General features: G+C 40.3%; 1 protein-coding gene across 3 annotated transcripts in view; it reads right to left on the reverse strand.

Annotated features, from left to right (window-relative positions):
- LRPPRC (leucine rich pentatricopeptide repeat containing) overlaps positions 1-17603 on the reverse strand; it is a 158614-nt gene that overhangs the window by 43644 nt on the left and 97367 nt on the right. For all 3 annotated transcript variants that reach the window (XM_084828952.1, XM_084828950.1, XM_084828951.1), the window contains 4 exons: positions 17011-17135; positions 16083-16189; positions 5091-5159; positions 3571-3661 (listed from right to left, as the gene is read on the reverse strand). In XM_084828952.1, coding sequence (XP_084685078.1) covers positions 3571-3661; positions 5091-5159; positions 16083-16189; positions 17011-17135 — 392 coding nt within the window. The remainder of the gene's footprint in view (positions 1-3570; positions 3662-5090; positions 5160-16082; positions 16190-17010; positions 17136-17603) is intronic.

A 17603-nucleotide genomic window follows, 5' to 3' on the forward strand; every position in this document is an offset into this window, starting at 1 on the left:
CTTGGGAGTCTGCAAACGTATTTGGCTATCTTCTGTTGAAAGCAATTATGTATGTAGCAAAGAGGAACAAATTCTTTTCAAATTCTTTTGTAGACAGCAAAACAAGACAGCACTTCAAAGTAAAGGGAGAAATTACACAGAGGATTCTTGAATTTATGTACATGGTTTAGCACTACACAATGATGGGAAATGGCAACTTTCTTTAAAGAACTCCTCAAGAGATAAATACCACCTATGCAGAAGTAAATAGGTGGTTTACAAAAACCTTCAATTATCGTTCATCCAAAGTAAGCCAACTGCAGAATGTTTCCCTATTCAAGTTAACACTCTAAAACTGAAAGAAAGAAACTAACTGGTAAATTGGAATACAGCTCAAGCACAACAAATGATATTTCAGCCATGGGCAAGGTGCTAAACTAAATGCACAAATGCCATCCCAAATGCTTTATCCATGGAAATGTCTGAGTATTGGCTAGGAAAGATGAGAAGAGACTGGGGGGGGGGGGTATTTGAAGAAGATAATCTGTTGCGCCTGCCACAAGTGGAGAAGGAAAAAGACCCAATGTGCACAGCTGGAGGAAAACAAAGGCCACAAACTTTAACAAACAGAAATATAGGACAAACTGTTCAAGGACGAAATGATGGAGCTCTTGAATTCGGTAGTAACAAGTCCTCCCGGTAGGTAAGAATCAGAGGAATGGAATATGACAAAGACAGTAACTGTCAGGAGCGCCCTAGCGACCTCTTTCAGTACACTCCAGTAGCCAACTCAAGACACAGACGAAAGGATTCTTTTCAAGGCTTTAATGCTTTTACAACTTAATGACTCTTTCAGATGCTAATCACCAGCGACTAAGCAATGAACAGCAGAGTAGCCTATGCTCTGGGTAGGCAGTTGATCCCTGTTTGAAGGAGAATCACTTGAAGACCCTGAACTTATGGGCTAGGGAGAGATCCTCCCTCTTTCCCTTGGGTCCATGGGAGGCAGCCGTTGCTTGCGCGCCAAACGGGCACTACGCCTCCTTTCTGCGCCCTCCATCGCTCGTCGCTCTTTGCGTCTGCGTTGAGCATCTAAGAAGCCCCCCTCCCTCCCCTTCTCTCTGCCAGGATCACTATCTATCTCAGGAATGCCGGCAGGAGGAATCTCTGCCAGCTGCTGTGCCTGTGAGGGATGAGCTGGCTCCTCTCCCACGGATTGCTGATCCTCCTCAGAATCAGAACTGCTCTGGGGTTCTATCGGCTCAGTTTCCACCCTGACAGTAGCCCTTTTCAGATGTTCAAAATAGAAGGACACTTAACATGTGAGGAGGGGAGAGTGCTAACTCTGCCCTCTCCGTTGTCTCTCTTGTCACACTGTACGTGTAGAGGGTGACTTTCTGAAGAGGAGAGCTTTATCCGTGGGGGCTCTCCACGTAACCCAGAACGCAGTTTTTCTAGTGTTCTGGATTGGATGGAGAGCCTCCACAGATAGAGGTGGCTCTCCGCTTCACAAAGTTGCCCTCCACATGTACAGCCACTGCACACAAGTTGCAATAAAGAACACTTCATCAGACTAATGAACTCCTCCTTGGGCTGCTAATGTAAGACAAAATATCGAAAACACTTGACCAATCAGGAGTCATGGTAAGAATTCCTTCTTGGCCCTATAAACCAAAAAGCCACCTAGACTGCTAAGCAAGTCCTATGCAGTACGACAGCCAATAATCCATGGAGACTGTGCAGATGCACCTAAAACTCTGACAGGATCTCAGCTCATCCTCTTTTTAAAATCCGTGTGTGTAGAGAGGCATAGGTCTCCTTCCTGACTACAACAATTATGCCCTGACCCCCATCTGGCAGTATAATGTCCAACAATAGCCAAGCAGTTGGATATTCCTACAAATGCATGACAGCTGGTTCAGTGTACCTGTGTGATGTCTATGCCCCACCCGCAGCTGCACTGTCCCCCATTCAGTTCTCCTCTTCCTCTTCCCCACCCCAACACCAGGCACAATAAAGCCTCCAATAAAGAGACTAGAGAGACCCTTAGAGTACCCATACAATGTGGGTGAGAAAAGTTATCAATGATCTGACACAGTACACTCCATCTTCTTAAAACAGGAGTGCAGAACATCATTCAGCCTAAGCGCCAAATTCCAATTTGGAGAAGCTCTCCGCAGCTGCATTCCAGTGGTGGGCAGAGCCAAAGGCAAAAGGGGCAGGGCCAAAGCCACAAAAAATGCCAGCATATTTTAGCTTAAAGCTCTTAGGGCCAGAAACTAAGCCTTAGAAAAGCCAGTTCAACCTTTTAGAATGGGGGGAAAAACTGCACAAAAGCCAAGAAATCACCAAACGGTGGTTGGGGAAAAGGAGTTTTACACTCCTGAGTTAAAACCTTCAAATTTTGTTAATGGATGCAAGCATTGCACCAAAGATCACAGTTGTTAACTTCTCAGTATACTACTCCCCATCTTTTCCCTCAGTTCCATCTTATTGCTGCCTAAAATAAAACAATTTGCCCTAAGTACACCTACATTTCTGAAAAGTCTGCAACTGTAGTCCCAAAAGCAGATCTAAAAGTGATGGAGGCTCACCAGTTCGATCACGTCTTGTTAGTTTTTAAAGCTCTGCACTGCTACCTGTTTGTATCCAGACACAATTCAAAGTACTTGTGTTGACCTTAAAGCCCTCAACAGCCTAAGAATTGGATATTTGAGGGATTGCCCTCTCCCTTATGAACCTGCCTGACTGTTATGATTTACAATGGAGGTCCTTTTCTAGGATACTCTACCTTCAAAAGGTGAGGCAGAGGAGACTAGCGAGGAGCTTTTCTCTGGTGGCATCCCACTTATGGAATGTCATCCCCAGACAGGCTATGGAGGCCTATACATTAGCCTTGTCTAGGTGGTAGGTTAAAACTGCTTTATTCACCAAGGCTTTTAATAGCTAATCTGTGTCCTGCTGTATTTGTTTTTGCCGTTTTCCTGCTTCTGGCTGCTAATTTTTATTTTAGTATTATACTGGCTGTTTTGACTGTTCCTTGCTTGTTTGCTATTTCACAGACTTTTTGCTACTTTGGTTACCCTTGTGTTAGTATTTTATTAGTAAGGGCAGTATCCAATGGTGTCATTCTGCAAATTCAAAATGCACTATTGGAGCATATTCTATTATTTAATGCAGGAATTGTTGGGGCTGAGCAGCAGCTTCCGCTTTCAATTAACAACCGAGGGACAACCCATTCCTGGGTTGTTACTGTGAGGTCCGAACCTGGAACCCTGGTTGTTTAAGGGTTAAACAACCCAGAGTTAACCCAAATCCCAAATCTAGAGCATCCTATTTGTAATTAATTGATCCTGTAGGTGCAATAAGGTAAGCAACGTCCAATTTTTGCCTACAAGCTTTTCTGTTTTTTTCTGGGTTTTCCTTTTTTTTATAGGCCTGCCATACAATAAACATGCATGTTGTCAGCTGCTTGTATCATGTCTCAGTTATTTCCTGGGGATGCTCAACCAATTTTATCCTGAACATAAATAAGTCCAACTTATCAAGCATTTGAGAGAGTAAAAACAAAACACTGTTCATTTTACTTACTGCATAATTTTAACAAGTAGTAGTACATCTCATCTCTATCACACTCAAACAGCTTTTGAGTCAATTCTACCATGTTTTCCAGGGCATCAACCTTTGAAAGAAAAATGGAACACACACTATATTTATAAAGTCTATATACGATATCAAAACTCTGCTTATTTTATTAGACATTTATTATATCTGTATCTTCAGGCAGTCATGCAATTTCCCAATTTGCTACAAACCATGTGGTAAAAAGTTGTGAAAGGGCAATGAATAGGAAAGGGACGTAGAATTAATAGGAACAAGGGGAGTTAGACAAATGCGTCTATATGAAGTATGATGGCATTTTTCCAAGTATGGACTAATGTTTTAGTAATAATTTCCGCAAGTTGCCATAAGACATGCTGACAAAAAAATGTCAAAAATTTAAAATATTATACACAGATATTGCCTACATTCATCTAACAACTTTCTGACACTTCCCTATTACATCAATTTAATTATAGTAATCACTATTATTTTCACAAGTTTTCTACATTGGTTCTAACAATATATATTTTTAGTTGTACATCAGATTGACCTCTCCAGTAATTCATAAGCGATCTATGCAGTCCCTAAACAGTTGTGCGTGGTCACCTACAGGCTGCCAGTTGCCTTGTAGGGAAAGAGGTTGATAATGTTTTCTTTAAAAGGAATATGTGAATTTTTACTTGGCCTACTAACCAAGGTATTAGGATTGTTCACCCATAACAACAATTTAAAAATCAACTGGTTGTTGGAAGGGTTGTCTCTTCTGCTTTAGCACAAAGCCTACGATCACAGCATGACATGTGAACCCAGATCACTAAGTTGTTTAGGGGCTAAACAACCCAGTGGTTAACCCAGCAACAAACCTGCGCATCTCTGACAACCTAGCAGTTTTTAAACTGACTGTTTATTGCTACATGTGAACCATGTCATTGTTTGTGGTCGCCACCCTGCCACCCTTTCCCAAATTTTGTGGCATGTGCAGAGAATTGCTGGACTAGATGGACCCTTGGTCTGATCCAGCACGGTTCTTATGTTCTTAATTTAGGAAAGGAAGTGACATTTTCCCTCCTACTGGGATTTAACCCACCTCTCCACAAAGAACTTGGAGGAGGAAAGGAGAAGCAATTTCTCTTCCATTATCTTCTTGCAGAAGTCTAGTCCTCCAACTTCCCTTTGGGAAAAAGGAGCTATAGCTTTTGTCCCTTCCCGCTGGGCTTATGAAGCAGAAGGTGGCAGTAGCCGGGCTTCTACTAGAAGTTCAGAAGCAATTGGGGTGGGGGGGAAGAAGGCAAGTGAATTGATAGAAGCCTGCATATAATCTCAGGGATAGGAAAAAGCAAGGAAAACGAACAGTCCGTACACTACTGCCAATTATAGGCCTGATTGATCAGGATACAGAATTGAGAAGTCTCTCTCCCCCATGCCCCAAATTGGGTTGATTTATAAAAATGAAGAATTCTTACTCAAAATTTGTAAGATAAATGAAGCAAATTTTAAAATACACATACCTGATTACTTGCAATACACTTCTCTGCAAACCACTGCAATCGGCTTGGTCGAGCTCTTAAGCCAGGCGTCTGCAAAACAAGATTAAAAAATAATTAAGCGCTTGCTTAGGATAATTCCTTAAATGCACAGGATTAACATGTAGTTTATAATTAAGAATGAAGAATAGTAACTGAAATTGCCCACCAATCAGCTTTTTTCTAAATTAAAGATTTATATTTACTCTAGAATAGTTAAAGATGAGATTTAGGATGCAATCCTATAGCCGCTAGTCAGCGGCTAGACAGACATAGGATAGGTTGGTTCCCGGGAACCGACCGCAGAGCCTGCGCTCCGACTGCAGAACCTGCGCTGCAAGCTCAGAGCCCGTGCTCCAAGCTCGGTCTCCTGAGAATTGACCCCCACCCCCGCACTGCCTTGTAGACAGCGCGGATCAGCCCCATGCTCCGCACTCATAAGAGCAGTGCGGAGCAGTGAAAATGGGACGTTCCTGGGGGCGGGGCGGGCAGGGAGGAAGCGCCGTTCTGACACTTCCTATGTGATGTCTGGCGTCCGCCCCCTCCCCATGTGCTCCGACTTCCTGCGGCTAGACAGCCGAAATCCAAGTTTGGAGACGGCCACCTATCCCGATAGGATTGCACCCTCCAAGTCTTTTCATAACATTTCAGTTTTGCTAAATATAGCCACACTTACTCTCATGTTTTAGTGAAAATAAATGTCTGTATTTTTCATCTTGTTTTAAAACATAATTGTTCCAAATTGGCTTGTTAGGGTGGAATATAAATATAAATAAAGCTGAATTTGGGGTGGGGTGGGGTTGGACAGTATCCAAATCAACACTAGTGCTAATGTAAACTACCCTGTGCTAGCGTAAGCTACCTCTAGCACAACGCAAATAGTGTTAGCTGGCATGATGGGTTTTCTGGGGAAACCTGTTGCACCAGCTAACACTATTAGTGTTGCACCAGTGGCCACTTATGCTAGCGCTAGCTGTAGTTGTTATTTATATATCATGGCATGCTCTTTTGTTTTATATGCTGTTTCAGTTTTTCTTATAGTGATGTTTTTATGATATTTTGTTAAGCCACCTCAAATACCACTATGGCATAACGGTGGCATTGTTGTTGTTGTTCAGTCGTTAAGTCGTGTCCGACTCTTTGTGACCCCATGGACCATAGCACGCCAGGCCTTCCTGTCCTCCATTCTCTCCTGGAGTGTGCTCAAGTTCATAATGGTGGCATACAATTTTAAAAAGAAAGAAATAAGTAAAGAAATAATTATTTTTTCCATTCAATTTACTTGAATATGGGCCTATTCACATGCACACAGAGGGAGAGTGGTTAAGGTAACTACGGGGGGGGGGAGCGAAACCACGACATCTGGGCCCGTCACATGACTGCGCCACATGGTTCCACTACCACCACCCCATAGTTACCTGGTGAGCTTACCAGACTAGTTAGCACACATCCCAACATCCTCTGCAGCATAAATGGGCCCCCAGTGGCTGCTCCAATATCCCGAATGGCTGCGCGACCATAGAGAAAGTCTGCGGCAGCTACAGCAGCACCCACAGTGACAGATGCTCTAGCTGGTGGACTCTATGCTCAGAGCCTGGAAGTCTTCCAGAGTCTTTTAAACACAGAGGAGACCACTGGTCGATACAGTAAACCTCCCTGGGGCATCTTAACCCTTTTGCAGGGGGGTGGTTAGCAGGTGTGGCTTAGTAATCATGGGGAATGTGGTTTTCTCCCTGCACACAACACGCTAAGCCACTGTGGTTACTGGAAATTCCCCAACCATCATGGCTTAGCGTGATGTTTGAACAGGCCCTATCTCTGAACAAGCTAGACTTCCAATAATGGTTATAGCAATACACAGAACTGTTATTTCTTATGTTGCTTAACTCAACTCTACAGAGACCAAACTAGATTTCAACAGATCTGTATATCCTAAGATAGTTCTTGTAATCGTCCACTCCTTACCTTTAGCAGAAAAACTCTCAATGCTGCATAAATAGCATGTTGACCACCTAAAACATCTTTGCTGACAGAGATTCAGTTTGTTCACCATCTTACTAAAGATGATATTTATTTGCAACTTAACTAGAAGAAACTTTTCTCATAGCATGCTTAATTCTCTTCCCTTTCCACACCCCTAAGTTTCTACTCATCCCTAGCTCTAGCTTGCACATGTCGTAATTACAGCAATCTTTTAAGAACACGTCAACAATCCAGTTAGAAGGCAAGAATTCCCAACTGAAACTCCAAATCTACTTTTGTCTGTTAATGATAGTCATTTCACAACTACCACTCAAAACGCAATGGTATTCACAGTTTTTACTGGCCATCTTGTTCTCAGCTACAAAACTTTTGAAAACCAGAATTTCTTTGCTATTCCATTGGCCAATGGCCTACCTCAATTATCCTGGTCTTTTACAATGAGTGTGAGGAACATCCTGCAGCCAACCTCCTATCTGTCCTAGACAACAGCATGCTTTGTAATTCTACCTACCTCACTATTGTGCTTCAACATCAGAGGGTAGTACTACCAAAACACATTATCTAATACCTGATTGTGGGAAACACTAAAAGCCAGAACCAGTTTCTGACATCAACACTGGAATAGAAATTGATTATCAAAAACCTATTGAGAGCAAGCTAAAAAATGAATTCAGGTGTTCTACATCTGGGGCTAATAAATGTGCAAGGAGAGCATGCTAGCCCTGCCCCCTTCCATTGTTGCATTCGTCACCATCTATATGTGGAAGGCAACTTTCTGAAGAAAAGAGCTTCCTTTATTCATGGAGGCTCTTCATGCAATTACGAATGATGACTCTCCAGCGTTCTTAATCATGTGGAGAGCTCTACAGATACAGGAGGTTCTCCTCGCCAGAACATCACCCTCTACATGTACAGGGTGATGGAAATGTACAAGGAAGGGACAGGGCTAGCGCACTTCCTCTCCTCACATATTTAGTATACTCAGAAGCAGAATATGTGAATAGGGCTTATGTGGCAATAACACTGTCCTCAATTACATTTTAGAAAGACTGCTTAGCAGTTAATCCCTCTCTCTCTCTCTCTCACACACACACACACACACACACACTCCCTTCCCCAACTGCTGTAGCACTGCCAATGGTGTGAACCTGATTAATTACTGGAGCCATATGTAAACGGCAGTGACCTTTTTAAAGGAAGAGTGGGATATGACTATAGTGAATAAAATAAACAAACAAAAAAACACTTATTTTCCCGAGAACATTAACTCATTTAGGAAAGATTTCCATAATCAGGAAATCCTTTATATGGAGAATCATTCAATCACGGATTTCCTCATGTAGTCTGAAGTGATACAATCCAGAGAGGACTGTACTATGCATTGTTTATACATGCCTGTCTTGGCATAGAAAACATTACAGGAATCAAAAAGAGCCAGAGTTTTAGTGTGAATTACGCAAGTTATATAAATTGATTCTCTCCTACAGGGTCTTCAGTTTAAGGTTAACTATTAATCATGGACTAGAATAGCTTGAAAAGGTTAAGAGATTTTAAACATTGGTTTTACTGACACATGGTTTTGCAATGACAGGGTAAGATGGGAAGCAAAGATGGAGAGAGTGGTGCAGCAGCAGGAATGGAAATGGCTGCTGCACCAACAAGAAGAGACTGGAACAAAAGGTAGGATATGTAGAAAGTTACAACTGGTGCCCCACGCCAACACCCAGTTCTATAGCGACACCAGCCCTCAGAATCCCTGTACCAATCCCATCCCTCTAGAACACAAGTCCAAATGTTTTGGCCTAGCCAGCAGAGCCAATGATGAGGGATGATGGGAGTTGTAGGCCAAACATTATAGCCTCTGCTCTAAAATCCCTCTACCAGTCCCCAAAGCTGGTAGACTCTGGTCCCTCCACCCACACCTATTAAATTTGTTCTGGTAACCATAACGCCTAAGTTGTAAAACTCCACATTAAGATGCCCTTGTCTTTCTTTTTGTGTTTGCACAAGAGGATTTTATAAAATTAAGTGACTATCAGGCACATTTAAACAGTCAACAGAAATGACTTGTATATGGTTTTATAGTGCAGATGACATTGGCAACTGAATGCACTAGGGAGAACTGCATGCTTGTTTAATATGCAACTGTTACTTTTTCCACTCTAATTTGAACATCTTCTGAACAATTTCATGGATACGCATGAGAAAATAAAACCCAGTGAAAACTAAAGAATTAACATTTTATACAACATGTCCATGGAAATTAAAAGAGAAGATGTACATTACTTGAATCTGTAGATAATCCTCTTTTTGACATGGCAAAACTCAAATGTGGCATTCACTTCCAACTTTCAATATCATTGCTCCTCCAAATGCCAATGATCCAAACAGTTTTAAAAGCTGAAAACTTTATATAGCAAATCCTCCCCTGTTAAGAAATGATTGCTGTGCCCATCGCTACAAGGACAGCTGAGTTATACTGTGGATATTCTTGTATTTCATTTTGAAATTGAGAAGTGTTTTCACTTATAGTAGGTTCTCAATCATCAAAAGAACATCTAGGTCAGATTAACTAAATCTCTAGGGCTTGCAAGATAGTCCATATTTGTGGCTTATCTCTAATCATCTTACTGAATTTTCAGCATTGTGCCTAGATGACACTGAGACATCTATAATATAGTATACTGTATAAAAATGGTGTGGTAACTTCTAATATTTTAATAAATTGTGAGATCTTTAGTTATACATTAGTCCAATCGAAAATATTAATTTTGTCAGCAACGCTACTAGAACATTTATTAAACCAAATAAATCACACCTTGTGCATCATGATTTGCTTTTCTTCTAAGATAATTTTGCCTTTTAACCATTTTTATTTACTTTTTATTTTGCTTTACTATGTAACTTTTACTCTTCCTCTATTATGTTGATGTCTCCCAGTCTACCTATGGATAATTATGTAATTAACTTTGCAGTAGCATATAGTTGCTTTCATGTTGTTATTTATTTGTGGCTGTTGGGTGTGTGTGTGTGTGTGTGTGTGTGTGTGTGAGAGAGAGAGAGAGAGAGAGAGAGAGAGAGAGAAGTAAATGAACATATATAATCCAAACTGTAGCTAAACATTGTTCCACCCAAGGGCTTGGATTCACAGAACAGTATGTGTGCTGGTCTTTCCTGCGCCCCCAGTAAAGCCAATACAGAAGGCAACCGAAGCATTTGTAATGTGTTCTAGTGGAGGTGAGACCGGCTGAAATTAGAGGAAAAACAAAAATAAAATAACTCTATACCAAACAGAAAGCCAAGCAGTAGCAACACAGCCTTCTAAGGGTGACATGAAAAAACACCTTAACTCATATCAGCCTGCCCGCACTTTATGATCAGCAAGAGAGGCCCTTCTCATTTGCCCACCTGTGAGAGCACTTAGGTGGGTGACCACACAAGAGAAAGAGCCTTTTCCGCATTGGCAATTTATTACGGAGGTGTGGGGCCGATGGGGGTATGCCAGGCCCCTTCATTGCAGGCTTTTAAGAAGGCCCTGAACACATACTATTTTACTCTGGCCTTCCCCTGATATGTTTACTGTTGTTGCTGTTTTTATTGTGTTCTTAATGTTTTTAATATCTCATTGGTTTTTATTATGTGTTTTATTGGTGTACATCACCTTGGGAGGGCTCTTTCCCTGAAAGGTGGCCAAAGAATATAATTAATTAATTAATTAATAAAATTTGCATGGAAGGTTACACAGGCGGCTGATTTTTATATGCATGTGGTTATGGGATCATGTGCTCATGGGAGCTACAGCTCTGAGAACTATCCACGAAGCTCTGGCTACAAGCAGGCAGTTGTCTCACATGCAAGTAAAAAGCTGCCCTGCATTTCAGCCAAGGTTTCAAACACTGTGCTAACATTTAAATATTCCATGTTGTAACTTATGATTAATTGCTTCCTTTACCACACTTAAAAAGTCAACAGGGAGCAGCAGCAGCAGCTTCTTCTTCTTCTTCTTATTGCAAGCCTATAATATCAACTAGTTACCAACACACACAAACCAGTCTTTTCTAAAATGAAGATATCCCATGCCGTTAATCTATCTTCATGGGTCTTGCACTTCTAATGTTTTATTCTTCATACTCCCATGGAGTGTCTCAAATTAGACTCCTATGGTCTTATTCATTTCTCTGGTGTAGCCTTCCTTCTCCTACACAACAGTGTGATATTATTCAGATTATACAGGAAATGGGCTGGGTCAGAGGTTGCAACACTGTTTCTCAGGCACGGCTCACTTATTTTGGCATGACACGTTTATGAATCTAGACTAGTCATGTTCTGCTGTGGTTGGGACTTGCATGGGCATGCAGATCCATTCCCCTATTCCTTTATTCAAAGCTGTCTGTCAATTAAATATTGCAAGTACTGGATCCCACTTGATCTCTCTTCCTATCTTAATACTGATCTATTATTATTTACCCCATGTACTGCTTTACCAACATATATTTTGCATATCAGAATGTATACCTCTACTGGTATCTCTCTCTCTCTCTCTCTCTCTCTCTCTCTCTCTCTCACACACACACACACACACACACACCCCATGTTAACTATTCATGTAAAATAATTTGTTCTGACCATCTTCTATTCTGCTCAGTAGGTCACATCAATAATCCAGAAGCTAAATTACTTTGGAACATCTATACTAAACTGAAGTCAAATCATACTTTACAAATAAAGTAACATCGTGCTTCAGTAGTTTTTATCTCCACCACAAAATATAGGTTCATGTTGATTTTATACCGATTCATACAAAAAGCAATCTGGATGGAAAGGTGCTGTAATCTCACAATCTCAGGGTCCAAAAATATTTTCAGTTTTTACAGTAGATTAAAAACACCCCAAACCAATGGTGATTGTTATCTTGAAAATTGGTTAGCATTGTAATATATGTCACAATGCTGTGCTTAAATCAATGTACTGCTACGATTTCACTAAACATCTTTCAGTGTTCTTTTTTATCAATCCAAAGTAGCCCCCTTGCTAGGTCTGAGTGTCATCAGCTGCGTTATTTTCAAGTATCTCTTCAATCACTTGACCAGACATACAAGTTGAACATTTAAGGCCTATCAATATTCTTGGACTGAACAGATTATATTTTGCCCCCAAAGAAATATCAGGTGCTAAACTAGGTAAAATGGCATAAAGGATGACAAGACATTAAAATAAGAGTTCAGTATCACGTATTGAACTTTTTAACACAAAGCACACTTGTATTAACCGCTTTTATGTGCTACTGGATTATTCACAGGAATGAGCTGCTGCCTGTAACAATGGAATATGCTTGTGCACCTGCTGCCCCAAAAAGATAACATCCTCACATTGTCACATTAAAATGTCAAAGACACAGGAACTATAGTGGTCTGAAACAGGGATGTTAATTGCGTTCCTTCAGGACAGACTTCCCCAACCTGGTGCCCTCTAAATATGTTGGACTAATTCAACTCATCTGGAAGGCACCAGGGTTGGGGAAAGTAGTTTTAGAAAGTAATATTCTGGAGTACCCACCTTCACAGGTTAGAGAGCAAGGGATAACTCTCATAATCTGAAAACAAGCTTTAAACAGACTTAAACGTTCCAGACCGTAGTGGTCTGCCCACAGCCTCTTCACTTGCAAAACTAGTGACTACTGAAACAACCAGAGTGAGGTAACAAGCTAAAAATGTACTTACTGATTTCTCTGTCACACAGAAGAGTGAAGTAATACTAAATACAGCTAATCTAATTGTTTAATACCACTACACATGAAAGGTACCCATATCAGGGGATATCTATAATCACAGCTGCCAGTCTGGCAACCTTGCAAATGTGCAGTGAATTGCTATCATGTGAGTGTTGTTTGGAATACTTGACAGCACTAAGCTTGATATGTCCATAGATCCACTTTTTGGGGAGGGACTACTTTATCAGACTACTTTAATCAGGTGGCAATACACATTTCATGTGAACTCGCTTGCAGAATCAACTGTCAGAAATTCTAAAAGAATTCATATACAGGTTCTGACTTTCCAGGTCACTTTAAACATTTTCCTATTGAAAGGATCATCTAGCTCAAATTAAAGTAGAAGCAAAAAAACACACCCTGAACTCCAATCAGCATTTCTACCATCCGTTTTTTTTAAACTAATCAACACATATTCAGACTAATGAAATGTTACACTTCCCTTGAAGCATTACTGCCTGACAACCTAAGGAACAGCAAACACAACATTCACTTATACCTTTTATTTAGCAAAGGAAAGCAGCTGTGACACTGTTAAATTATTAACAAGATTCAGAACCCAATAAAATCTATTTCAAGGCGCAATTTCATTTTTTTCAAACAAACACTAGAACAATGTCAATATATATCACATATTTCCAACCACCCAAGTATCAGAACATATATTTATTCAGATACTGGCAACATGAGTCTAATTAACCGAAAGCTAAAGGCTTGAATCCAGAGATGTCTTGTGAGAGTGGAAAAGCACTTCCACTTGTGCAAGGCAGCACCACCGAATTATTCCATTTTCCCCATCCCACTGCAGCCCCCTGTGACTAATCTCACACTGTTCCAAAGGGTCTGTTTATCCTCAGGAGTAGCTTTTGGTGGGGGTGGAGGAACCATGGAGGGTCTGCTTGAGCCAACCCAAAAGGTCTGGCATTAACCATATTCATGTAACGCACCCAAATGTAAACCATGGTTATGTCAAAATAACTATGGGCTGCAACCCCACTTCAAACCATGTTTTATACTGGGGTGGGCAAGAAGGGAGAGGAAACATGTATTCATAGGGCTGGCTCTGAATTTGCAAAACCACGGTTTGCAGAAAACCACCACTACAGACTTGTCTGCACATAATGCCAAGCCAGAATTATTTAAAAGTGAAACTAAATTCTGCCAACGTCCTCCTCCTGGCTGACTGAGAGGAAGAATGGGAGGATGCAAACCGAATGCTTCAATGCTTGTTCAGGATCATCCACACAGCACTATGGATGATCACAGACTGGAGATAACAAGAGGGTTCCCCTGAGCACTGCTGCCCCTCCCAACTGAGAGGGTGAGCAATGCACTGGGGAATTCCCTTTATCTGTGATCACAGAGTATTATTGTTCTTGTTTTTTATTCAGTTGGTTTTTTATGGGGTAGTATCCAATTCAGCACTAGCACTAATGTAAATTATGTTGTGGTAGCATAAGCAATTTCTAGCACAATGCCAACAGTTTATGCCGGTATGATGGGTTTCCCCAGAAAATCCATCATGCCAGGAAACGCTACTGGTGTTGAGTTAGAGGTTGCTTACATTAGCACAATGTAATTTACATTGGTGCTAGTGTCTAATTGGGTATTGCCCAGAGTGTTTAATAGATTTAAACTTGCATTGATTTTATACTGTGAGTTTATATGTTAGAAAGAGCCTTGATAGGGTTTGTCCCTAAAAGGCAGCCTATATATTTTTTTAAATAAATAAATGCTGCATGGAAGAAGTCAAATTAAAGAGCTAAAAAGTGAATGAAACAGCATAATCCATGTTAAAAAGCTCAAATAAGAATCTGTCACGGTTAAGCAAGTCTGAGAAATCCTAATCCAATGAACATAAAAGGACAAGCAAGAATGCCAGATGTTGGTATACCAGGAGAAAAAGTAGACAAGAGGGAAAGTTTCTGGAATGAATGTTTTTTTTAGACAGTTGCCATCTGCTGGCACCATATTTGCTAACTATTAGGTGAAACAAAAAGTTAAACAGGTGATTATTTAGTAAACATAGAAAGAATGCTGACAATTTGTTTACTAGATTAGTAAATGACTGAAAGACTGTCAGAAGTTTCAGTAGTGGGGATGTAAACATACTACAGGGCAAGACTCCTCTTGTGTAGGCCCCAATGCAAATATGTGGGGTGCTGGGTAGACCCAGGAGCAGGTAGGCATGAGGAGATGGTGGTATAGCATTGTTTTTGAATTGTTTTGCACAAGGCAAGAGAAAAAGTCTTGCATAGCTTAAACTGGGCTCATCACCCAGCTCCTTTATCAAAGAGGTTAAAATCCATGGCTGATTTAAAACTAAAACGGGACCTGTCTCTTTTTGCTCAACACTAAAATAGTAAACCAGGCAACATTGTAATACTTTACAGTATTTTCTTATTTAAGCAATTGTTAATGAATCACTTCATCATTAACAAAAAGTGAAGCCTTGTTTTCTTTATGTTTGAAGACATTTCAGCTTTTCAAAAGATTTAACTTCTCCCTTTTCTTCTCAATAACGTAATACTGGTCAACTAATATTGAGTTGGGGGTCAGGGAGGAATACAACTGTGTTAGAGGAACATAATCACAATCTGAGAAGGCTCGAAGGCTGCCCTTTTGACTTATCAATTTCAGCAAGCAAAATTTCAATCAAGCTAGATAAAATATACTAATCCTAAATAGACCAAGTTTGTCACCTACCACTTTCTATAAGCTGCTTACCATAGCGGGAGAAAAAAATGTTAAATTAAATGCCAAACAGTAGCAGACAGCACTTGTTTGCCTGATTAACTTGTAGACAAGCATTACAAATAAATCTGAGCACACTCTGAAGCAAATTAAATTCCTGTGCTTTAAAGAACAAAGAATTTGTTGGGAAAGAGGATTAGCAACTTTACACCTAGGAATGCGAGTTTAATTTAATTGTTCCACAATGCGAGATTTAATATGCAAATATAATTTGGATACTTAACAGTGAAATTGACAAGGTAAGGAAACAATTTCGATATACAGCCAGACTGTTTTGCTTGTAATTGTAATTATTCACAATGAAAAAGCTGGCTAGGTCTCCCCCTCACCCCCCGCCCCCTTTCATTACTAGGATTGGATTCTATTAACATTAATCAGAAGAAGACTAATTAAAGGTTAAAAACTTTAAATATATTCTAATTAAAACTCTAAATAGCTGCATGATTAGAGTACTGTAGTTATAGTCCCACCTCAATGATCTTCTTGGCTTCTTTGTATTTGCCAGTATGTAGGAAGGCAAAGAAGAGATCATAGAGCATCGTCATTTCACCTCTCTCTTGGCTCACAAAGTCCATAGCTGGAGGAATTAAAAAAGAAAAGCTCATTAGGTTACCTGTTTAGAGTAGGAAAGAGCATGGCACAAGGCAAACAGCCATGTCAGTGAACAACCATATCATATGGAAAAGTATTTGACCGCTTATAGCTAGTCATTAAAATGCCATTTACAGTTCCCTTTACAATAATCTGCAGCACACTTTCTAGAGTTTAGTGTTACTAGGATGTTGTGTAATACCTGGGCTATGTGGAAAATGAGAATTCACCCTTTTTTGATGAAGATATATAGGGGAAATTCATGAATTGTGTTAGGTTTAACTCTCCAATATGGACAGAACAAAACATGGTAATGGCGAGAACGTAACAGTTTGCTATAATTAATGACCACAGATCTAATAGAAATAATAAAATTACATCACAATCATAGTCTTCACTTCTCATCTAGCTTATTAGGAGGGACCATATGATACACCATGAACCTGAGCACACTCCGGGAGAGAGCGGAGGACAGGAAGGCCTGGCATGCTATGGTCCATGGGGTCACGAAGAGTTGGACCCGACTTAACAACTGAACAACAAATATGATACACCACCACCCCTTGCCTCTCCCGAGAGCTTCTGTGAGGTCTATGAGATCTTGTTAGTATCCTAACACCAAATACCAGAATATTTTTTTAATGATCTTCATGATTATAGGACATCATTTGAATATGTGATGAGAGATGTTTCTGGTTTGGCCCTCAGTAATAAACTGCCAAACTTTTCAGATTAAGGATTGTTCCCCTTCCATAACAACCAGCAATCCCACCCCCCAAATCCCAATACATAATAGTAGCAACCAACCTTTCTGCAATGGTTCAGTGTTTCCCTTCTTTATTAACGTGCACAAGATATCATGAAGTCTAGGGAGTTTGCCATACTTCTTAAAGCAGTCAAAGGCAGCTTCCAGGGCTGCTTCTAAGTCATTCCTTAAAAGAAATAAGAGGGAAGAACAAAGCAATGTATACGCCAAACCTTAGAAAGCCATTTCAATATCATACTCCCGATTTCTAGCGTCAGAGTTCAGTTCAAAATGTATTAGGGATATCCAAACCATCCAATTCCTTTTCTAATATTTCCTTCAGCTTCTCAAAAGACACCCATTCGGAGGTTTTGATAATATACAAGCTTGCTCATTTAAATTCTAAAAGACATCTTAATCAAATTCCAAGTAGTCCTAATGTAGTACAAAGAAGCTCATTCTGAGTACTCAGTTTCGTGACAAATATCAACTGAGTCTAAACTGAGCAATGTGGGGACTGCAGGAGCTTGGTATATTTTCCTGATGAACAATGAATTCTGCTAACACATGGTTGTGCTCCCAACAGAATAAAAGCTGTTTATAAACATTTTGTCTGCATACTTTGTACAGCAAGTTAGAAAGATAGTGAAAATTA

This window comes from Heloderma suspectum, chromosome 1, assembly GCF_057233095.1.
Source record: "Heloderma suspectum isolate Gila_16-S chromosome 1, 16-S_ref, whole genome shotgun sequence".
In the NCBI taxonomy this organism is placed as follows: Eukaryota; Metazoa; Chordata; class Lepidosauria; order Squamata; family Helodermatidae; genus Heloderma; species Heloderma suspectum.